Source organism: Nicrophorus vespilloides, unplaced genomic scaffold (genome assembly GCF_001412225.1).
Source record: "Nicrophorus vespilloides isolate i.1.1-1 unplaced genomic scaffold, Nicve_v1.0, whole genome shotgun sequence".
In the NCBI taxonomy this organism is placed as follows: domain Eukaryota; kingdom Metazoa; phylum Arthropoda; class Insecta; order Coleoptera; family Silphidae; genus Nicrophorus; species Nicrophorus vespilloides.
In genome coordinates this window covers 1-9871 of record NW_017095916.1, presented here as the reverse complement: position 1 = coordinate 9871, position 9871 = coordinate 1, and the positions used below count along the sequence as shown (strand labels likewise).

Genomic DNA, 9871 nt, shown 5'->3' with positions numbered 1-9871 from the left:
ACCCCTTGAGATTATTGCATCATCGACCACTCGTATGAAAGCTGTATATCGCACCTTTCCAACGAGCATACTTGCATCTTCGTGCTGTCATCAAGTCGCCTACTATGAGCTGTAGAAATTAGATGTTTTTTTTTATATATTTATTTGCAAAGTGGAGTGGAAATCTCAATCGAGTTTTAAAAATAAATTGATATCAATTGACAATTGATGGATTTCCCCTCTCGAATTGGATGGATCTGGTGTAAATATTGTTCTCACTCAAATGTAATTAGTCTATTTATCGTTGATAAGATCGAGTGCAGTCCGCTTTGTTTATGCGTGACATTTATCTCGATCATCATCTGATACATGGATGACTCGATTGTATTGAAGACACAAGTTTTCGTGGCAATATCGGGTTGCCAAGGGAGATGATTTCGCATTTAGATTCGTAACAAACAAACAAACAAACAATATATGTTGCGGATTGTTTTTGTTTCGTTGTTTTCTTTCCTCTGGTTACTTGACCTTAATGTGTGTGTGTGTATAGATATGCGTTAATGTGTGTATTTTCATATACATGTACGCGTTCGTTTCTTTCCTTCGAGGCTTCTTTATCTGGCAGATAATGAACGGTCCAAGGGGATTTTATGCAATTTCTGGCCCGGATTTCGTTCTTTTGAAAGGGGAAGAAGAAAAAACGAATGTTTTAAAACTGTTTCATTTATTTGCGTATGTGAGTGTGTGTTAGAGTGTTTCAGGTCGCGGGGGGAGCGAGTGTAAATAATAATTTCATGATAAATCGAGGGCTCTGATAAGGTCGTTTGTGTGTGTGTATGTATGTTCGTATATGTATACAAGTTGAAGTGCTGGGCACGAACACATGCAAGAGGATTGTACAAGCCACAATCACGTGTAAACGGCGTCAATGGACATAGTCCGATGGCAATAAGTGGTCCAATCGGTTGGTTTATCATAATCAGTGGATTTCCAAAGAGTTGCCAAAGTGGAATCGGTTGGGTTTAGTTGGTGGGCGAACGGCCTGACGAGTAGACCACATCCAGATAGATATATAGATAGATAGAGAAGGAGGAGAGACAAAGAGACAAAAGGGAAAGATATCGAGATAGAAAGATTTAGAGTTTGTGAACAACAAGTTTTCGAGAAGGAACCATCGAAAAGATGTACGGAGCGAGGATCCTGAAGCCGGGCCAACTGTTGGCCTGCAGCACAGGAGGTGTCTTCAGGCTGCCCGCACAGGTTGCAGCCCTTTGGCCGCAAGCCCTCAGAGCCGCTTCGACGACCTCAGGTCTTTGGTTGCCGAAACCCACTCAGGTCAGTTTTGATTCCAAAGAGTTTGCAACTCAAGAGGATTTCCCTTAACGACAACAAATAAAAATAGGCGCAATGTCACTTTAGAGCAGGCAACAAATATTTGCACGGCGATAAGCGCGATTCTTGCATAACAACAAATCGTAACACACGTGCGACTTCTTTCGATTCGATTCAATTAAAAAACTAAATTCAACTCAAAACCACAAAACAATTAGTTTCCTTTTAAGGTGTATTTTACCCTTTTAATTAATTTGTTTTCTTGATAAATTTCAACCATAAAATGTTTGAAAATTTACAAAAACATGTATCTTCTAGTGAGATTAAGAGAATTTATGAAATTACTCAAAAACAAAAGTTTAGAATTCATTTATTTCCATCAATGTGAAAATAAGTTTTTTTTTGTTTCTAAAACAATTAAATTCTTTCTCTTATTAATTAAATTTCTTATTAATCTCGAGAATTAGTTTCACTTTATTAGCACAATTTATAGTTTCCTAATTTAATTTGATCAACTCAATCAATCAATCAATTCAATTCCAAACAAATTTCTAATTAAAATAAATCTATATGAAAGCGTATATGTTAAAAAATTACAAGTTTTAATTAATTGTACATAGTTATATGTTATTCATATAACTTAAATAGTACAAATTTATTTTTAAACTTGTTTTTCACCAAAATCTTATCTACTTATAAAAGAATCTCCACACACAGACGAAAACATTACAATTACATATTTATTTTTTTACAACATTTGCACAATTAGATCAACGTTAATCTTCCGAATTGCACATAAACGATAATCTCGTGTTGTGACTATGATGATTCCAAGGTTTGGTCGACTTATGGAAGCAGAATTGAAAACAACAACAAACAATATTACTAATATCAGATTTTATTAAATATGTATGTTTTTCTCTATAAAAATAGGCAACGTTATTTGGTAATAATCGTAACGTTTGATTATAAATAGAATTTGATTGGGGAAAAAAACCGATCGGAACGCAAAGTAAACATCACGCGCGATTCGTCTTACAGATAAGAACGATAATATTTTTATCCGCTGGCCAAGATTTTTCGGGTGCACCCAAATCCCACTTGATTAAAGTAATATCAAATATGGATTAATTGGAATTCTACAAGCACACAACAAAATATTTGAAATTCAGAAAGTTTACAACATTAAATTTATATTAAAATCAATTGACTATAAGAGTTAGAATATAATTATTTACTTAATAATATGAAGAAATCTACATAATTATATAATATAACTAATAACTTATAAGATTTTAGAGTAAATTAAGTTGTATAAAAATATAAAAACTATGATTTTCTGTTAGATAATCCATAGTTATTTAATAACACATCAATTTAACAACTTGTTAATTAGATAATAAATAGTGGAATGTCATCTAGTTAGAGATATAACTCACATCCGTCTGAGTGATAGAAAAAAAAATAGTTGTTTACATAATAATTTAACGTATTCGATCAACAAACTTTTTGTATATATAAGATAATTAATATGAAAACGATGATTGATAAAAGTTGAGGTTTAAGGGTTTAAACTATTTGGAAAGTGGTGGTAATAGTAAAAGTTACAAAAAATTATGTGAGATTTGTGTAACTGAGAATGAACGTGTTGTATTTATTCGCCTGTCTGCTCTATATGAGTGGGGAGGTCAAGGCCGAAAGAGCACCAGTGTAAAGTTTACGCCATCCGGCGAAAATAAATCGAAAACAGAGCTGGAGAAATAAATAAGATGAAGAAGAGAAGAGAAGAAAAAAGTATATATATTAAAGTTCGTGGCAAACAAGATACGCGGGGGCTCAACCTCTGCTCTCCAATTTTATTTTTTATTTTTTTTATGCCGGCCTCTATCAAATCTCGGCGAGAACGACGACGATGTCTTCTTCGTCGAGTTTGTAAATCGCGAAATGATAACAACAACGGTTTATAACTGTCTCTGTTTCGATTGCAAATGACTTTGGACTTTCGCTGCGAAATAACAAGACTGTTTTCCCACCTATGTACGATGATGGAATGCATTCACTAATTAATTCAACCACGTGGCTCATAAATGATCCTGCTTCTCTCTTTCTCTTTCTCTCGGTTGTTTTATAATTGAGAGAATAATGGTCGTGGGACTGCTTCGTTTTTACCAGTTGCTTGATTGCGATGGGTCCTTTAAAGAAGTACGGATTGGTCAGTGAAAACGGTCTCGATTTTCAGGTGAACTACGAGAAGAGGAGTCTGCAGCAGTTCTCCGACAAGAAGCAATCCACGTTCACGGACAGGAGTCAGCTGAAGTATGCGAGGAGGTTGGTCGTTAAGCTTGGAAGCGCCGTCATCACCAGAGAGGATGAACACGGTTTGGCCCTTGGAAGGTTGGCATCCATCGTCGAACAAGTAAGTTCTTCAGTTTTATCATAAAATTATTGGTTTTCAGACCTATTTTTTTTTTTGAAATTTCAACAAAGAAATTTTAACTATTAGTCAATCAATTAAACAAATTGTAGCTTTGTTTAGCATGTTTTATAATACATAATTGAAAACCTTAATTAATAAATTAGGATTAAAATTCTCTAAAAATGAAAAGAAAAGTTTCTAATTATAATTAATTAATAATGCTTAATTGAGAATAAGCAAGCAATTAATTATAAAAAGTAAAAGATGCAACTTCTTTTATTGATTATTATTGTTTCATTAAACAAACAGACAAATCAACTTGATGCAAATTTGTTATATAAACGTGTGACGCTGCTAGTTGCAATAATACATACAAAACTAGTTGATAATTTTAGCATTTGAATAAGCGATAAATAAAGTTTGAAATTACGTAATTTCAATTCTGCACATATTAATGATTAACATTATTCTAATCAAGTCGTTTTAATTGAATTAAACAATACTTTCCATTCGATTTGCATAACAAATAGGAATTTTAATTAATTTAAAAATAAAAACCAATCTTTATACAGTTTGTTTTTATAAAATGTAAATATTATTTGTTTTTTTATGTTATTTTACCTAATGTTTTAACGTTTGTTAATGAAACAAATTTTTGTAAAATCAAATTATGTTCTATTTTCATTAATAGTTCAAGTTTTTCTAATTAATAGAGTTTAAATTTTTTGAAAAGTTCATCCGAGGACTCGAATATTTCTCAACTATGAAGATAGCATCGAGTCAATGTCAGATGTTTATGTAATCCTTGTTATTGTTTTCCTTCTAAATTGGGTTAAAAATGATGTAAATACGTTGATGTTAGCTAAGAATGGCGAGTAATAAAGTGTAACGTTATCAATAATTATTAGCAAACTCATTCGCATCGAAAACCGAAAACATATTCCGCTTGTTTTTGAGTGTTTTTGAATATCAAAATGCTGATAAGAGTTTGAATAATAATTCAATTAGAAAACTGTTGCTTTTTCGGATTTCGGTAAGCCCGTAATGGTGTTTTCACTAAGTGTAGAGATACGTTGGACCCGGGGTCCAGGATCCAGCTGTTTGCTAAAAGCACACATGGATGCAGTAGATTTGCATATCTGCTTTTTACTGTTTATTCAATAAGAACTACGCGCGAGATTATTCAGCGCGCATTCTCTAATGGAAATAATGCATAAGAACGAGTGTGCAATTCCGATGTGGACACGTGTAGGAAAAATTAATGCAATCAAGGCTGCGACGAAAAGAAAAGAGAGAGAGAAAAAACTATCATGAAACGGGATTATCCGTACAAATATCACACATTCGGTGCGTGCATTTCGAATGGCGAAAACTTTTCCTCTTTCCTTGTTTAGGTAAAATGTACACGATAATCGCGCGTGTATTCGTATTAATTATAAATGTAAATATTATTCGGAAAACAATTAGAAACTTAACAACTTTGTTGCACGAAAATCTTTCGTTTTCCAAATCGCCTATAAAACGAAAAATAATGACGAAAACATTTCGGTTTATCGGTTATCTGTTAAAAGTAGACTTTGGAAGTATTTACTCTTTGCGCTGCTGCTCATTTCTATTTGTTTGATTTTATTATTCTTTTCACGAAAACTTTGAAAACTCGACGTTGATAGCATTGATTAAAAATAACTTATTTACAATTATTTTGGAAAACTCAACTGGTTATCAGGAATATGTGCATGCAAATAAATCTTGATCAATTAGCAACTTTTTGTTTGTTAATCATGTTTAAATAAAATCAGTTAATTTCTTGGAAATTTTAGTCTAAAAATAAGGTTGCAACTATCTTGTTAATCAAATACATCGATTATGCTGTTGAGTTTGCGGTGATTCATGAATTATGAAACGGTTTCGGGTACACAAAGTGCATGTAAATATAATGGAGTAATCCTGTTTCATTTAGAGAGAGAAAAACGTTCGTTAAAAGGCACGTTAAAATGCATTTAATTGTGTCAATTAGAGCTGCCGTTTGAACTTGTTTTGAAGCGAGTGCTATTATGATGCCATTTGGCGTCTCTTCGGTTTGCGTTGCGGAGGAGGAAGCCGTGACATGGAACAAGCGATGCTCATGCAATATGCATTCCGTTGGGGGATCAAAGAGATGTAAATGGTCGCATTCGCAGCGTCGCCAATTTGCGAATTGTATCCGACGTAAATAATAATAATTGCAATAACATGCACATTATGAGGAATGCTATTGTTGTTGTTGTTGCTGTTGCTGCATTGTCTGATGTAGTTTTGTCTCATGTTTTATGCATTTCTGGAAAGAGAATTAATGTGTTTTGATATGGAATGATTATGATGTTGGGGAAACGTTGTTTTATTTACTTTCTTTTCGCAGGTCGCTGAATGCCAGAATGAAGGAAGGGAATGTATTATGGTTACCAGCGGGGCCGTGGCTTTCGGTAAGCAGAAGCTTACTCAAGAGTTGCTGATGTCGCTGTCCATGAGGGAGACTCTTTCTCCAACTGATCACACGCGCGAGGTAAGCTTCTATTTAACTTGTTGTATTCTTCAGTTAATTTTGGTTGATTTCAGGAAGCTCCTGGTATGGTCGAACCTAGGGCTGCTGCGGCCGTCGGACAGTCCGGATTGATGTCCTTGTACGATGCTATGTTCGCGCAATACGGCGTTAAAATCGCTCAAGTTCTCGTAACCAAACCGGACTTCTACAACGAGCAAACGCGTCGCAATCTCTTCAGCACTCTGTCCGAGCTGATCAGCTTGAACATCGTGCCCATCATCAACACCAACGACGCTGTATCTCCTCCACCGCAGATCGATGAACCGATCGGTGGTAAAGGTGGAAAGAAGGGCATCTCCATCAAGGACAACGACAGTTTGGCCGCTATGCTCGCCGCAGAGGTTTCAGCCGATATGCTGATCCTCATGTCCGACGTCGATGGTATTTACAATAAGCCACCGTGGGAGGAAGGCGCGCGTTTCATCCACACCTTCACCTCCGACCTCAGGAATACCATCGAATACGGACAGAAGTCTAAAGTGGGAACCGGTGGCATGGATTCGAAGGTGAACGCAGCCACTTGGGCTTTGGACCGCGGCGTCAGCGTGGTCATCTGCAACGGCATGCAGGAGAAGGCTATCAAGACGATCTTAGCCGGTAGGAAAGTTGGAACTTTCTTCACCGACTCCGCTCTCGGTGGATCCGTTCCAACCGAAGTCGTCGCTGAAAACGGTAAGACAAAATAATTCAACAATCACATTTTATTCAATTATGTTTTGATTCCATCAGCTCGTACTGGTGGACGTGTTCTTCAAACTTTGAGCCCCGAGCAGAGGGCGAATTGCGTGCACGCGCTCGCAGATTTACTCGTCTCCAAGCAATCTGAGATCCTCGACGCCAACGCGAAGGACATCCAGGAAGCATCCAAATCGGGACTGGCCAAACCGCTAGTCTCTCGTCTCTCACTCACTCCGTCCAAGCTGAAGAATTTGGCCGTCGGTCTCAAGCAGATCGCCGACTCCAGCCACAACAACGTCGGACGCGTCCTCCGCAGAACGAAACTCGCCGATGGTCTTGATCTCACGCAGATCACCGTCCCGATCGGCGTGCTTCTCGTCATCTTCGAGTCCCGTCCAGATTCACTTCCACAGGTCGCCGCGCTCGCAATCGCCTCCGGCAACGGTCTTCTACTTAAGGGTGGAAAGGAAGCCGCTCACAGCAACAAGGCTCTGATGGGTCTAGTCAAAGAGGCTTTGGCCACCGTCGGCGCAGACAATGCCATATCTCTAGTAAGTCATATTACAAGCAATGTTCTTTGTTCTTTTATTACATTGAATTCATTCCTTTATAAGATGAAATTGCAGCTATAATTCCATTCCATTTTGATGTGAAACGAGTCCAAAAATGACTTGTAGATTCCGGTTTCTGCAAAGTTGTTTTCTTTGTCAATCATATTATAGTTTATTATATGCACAATAGACTATTTACTGCAAAATTATTATTTTCATATGAATGTTTCATTATTTTGCGTTATCTTTTTTAGGTTTCCACTCGCGAGGAAATCGGAGATCTGCTCTCTATGGAACAACACATCGATCTCATCATCCCTCGCGGCTCCACCGAGCTCGTCCGGAGCATCCAATCCCAGAGCCAACACATTCCCGTTATGGGTCACGCCGAGGGCATCTGCCACGTGTACATCGACAAAGAGGCAAATCTGGACAAAGCCCTGAAGATCATCCGCGACGCCAAGTGCGATTATCCGGCCGCCTGCAATGCCATGGAAACCCTCCTCATCCACGAGAGTCTGATGGAAGGTGAATTCTTCTCCGACGTCTGCAACATGCTGAAGAAGGAAGGAGTAAAGATCAATGCCGGTCCGGTTCTCTCCCAGATGCTCACATTCGGTCCACCTCCGGCGAAGACCATGAAGCACGAATACGGTTCCCTGGAGTGCTGCATCGAGGTCATCAAGGACATGGACGAGGCCATCACGCACATCCACACCTACGGCAGCGGTCACACCGACGTCATCGTCACAGAAAACGGTAAGAGATACAACAGCAATTCCAAATTACAATTACATTTGTTATTTTAATTCTTTTCTTTTTGTTTGTAGACGAGAAAGCCAAGACTTTCCAGAAGAAGGTCGACAGTGCTTGCGTCTTCCACAATGCCAGCTCCCGGTTTGCCGACGGTTTCCGTTTCGGTTTGGGTGCGGAAGTCGGCATCAGTACTGCCAGGATTCACGCCAGAGGACCGGTGGGCGTCGAAGGACTCCTCACCACCAAATGGGTGTTGAACTCCGACGCCGGACACGCCGCTTCCGACTTCGCCGACAACGGCAACTGCACCTGGCTGCACGAATCCTTGCCACTTAACTGAATGTGTAGATAATTAATATTTAAATCTTGAATAACATAATATTATTTATATGCGAGGAACGTCCTTCATAGTTTATAATGTATATAAGTGATTTTTATATATAAACACGTATGTATATACGTTTATTAAGGTAATTACGACTGTAAATTTAGTGTTTATCAATTAAAACTTTTCATATCCAATGATTTTATTGCAATTTCTTCTAAATCATTCCAAACATATATGTTATACATAATAAACAATTTATGTAATTACCTGTGGCATTATCTTGAAATTAATGAAAACATGAAGACTGTGCATTTTCAGCAACGACAGTGTTGATAGATGATGTAATTATCTTCCGCATTTCTTGAGTAATTCACTAAAAACTGAAGACATCAAAAATCGAAGTTTCTCGGTTACTTAATCAATATTACGTAACTTTTCCTGCATAACTAAGTAACTATTAAGTTTGATTATAATTTATAATTACAGAAGATTGTGAATCTTCTTGATATAAATATACAAATATGTTTAATAATCGAATTCAGCTCATTTTTCAAATTTTGCGTCACCTCTTCATGTTTTATTTGATTACTCGACAACTACACAAGCTATTTAAAACTATGAAGACTCTAATTAAAGCTAAAACTACGCTTATTAAGATGAGTATATCTAGATACATCGTTGATTTCTTTTAATTAGTCAAATTAATAATGAAATTAAGCAACTTGTATTTAAATTCGGTATTGTTACTGGCTAAAACCAGATGGCGCTTATCAAGAAAAAATAAATGCATTTATCTTATTAACTAATTAGCAGACTTCAATATGACTTATATTAGCATAATGTAGATTAAAATTCAATTAATATGGACCTATTGATTATATAAATAATTGAGCTTGTAAGATATTGGATTAAGAACAGCACAGAAATAGCTGAACTACAACCTTTGACATAATCCTAAGAGATGGCGCCAGGTGTCTCAAAATAATAAACATTGCATTTTGCGCCTAACATACGGCAACCCAACCTACTCTGATATTTGCGTAAACAAACTTATTCAACTTTGAAATACAGTGTCTATACTCCAGTGGTTTCCAAACTTGAAGTTACTACGCCTCCCTCAAAAGTATGTAATCATTTGGTGCCTCCCCTTTCATATGTACGAGAAAATTAATAAAATCTAAAAACAATGCTTTTTCGAGCATTTTTTAAACTTTGAACACGAATAACAGCCAAACGGCTAAAACCACAGT

At 37.0% G+C, this 9871-nt stretch overlaps 1 protein-coding gene across 1 annotated transcript; it reads left to right on the top strand.

Annotated features, from left to right (window-relative positions):
* The first annotated feature begins 934 nt into the window (after positions 1 to 934).
* Positions 935 to 8815, top strand: LOC108568706 (delta-1-pyrroline-5-carboxylate synthase). The gene is made up of 7 exons (XM_017929939.1): positions 935 to 1314; positions 3551 to 3727; positions 6126 to 6269; positions 6323 to 6980; positions 7038 to 7537; positions 7792 to 8296; positions 8368 to 8815. Exons 1-7 carry the CDS (start codon positions 1162 to 1164, stop codon positions 8631 to 8633), a joined length of 2403 nt encoding a protein of 800 aa, XP_017785428.1. The 5' UTR covers positions 935 to 1161; the 3' UTR covers positions 8634 to 8815.
* The last annotated feature ends 1056 nt before the right edge of the window (positions 8816 to 9871 follow it).

What these genes read in the sequence shown, in the direction of transcription:
- LOC108568706 (XM_017929939.1), top strand. Translation starts at nt 1,162, where the DNA reads ATGTACGGAGCGAGGATCCTGAAGCCGGGCCAACTGTTGGCCTGCAGC. An exon ending in CGAAGTCGTCGCTGAAAACG is followed by an intron (nt 6,981 to 7,037) that starts GTAAGACAAAAT and finishes TGATTCCATCAG; the next exon opens with CTCGTACTGGTGGACGTGTT. An exon ending in CGTCATCGTCACAGAAAACG is followed by an intron (nt 8,297 to 8,367) that starts GTAAGAGATACA and finishes TTTTGTTTGTAG; the next exon opens with ACGAGAAAGCCAAGACTTTC.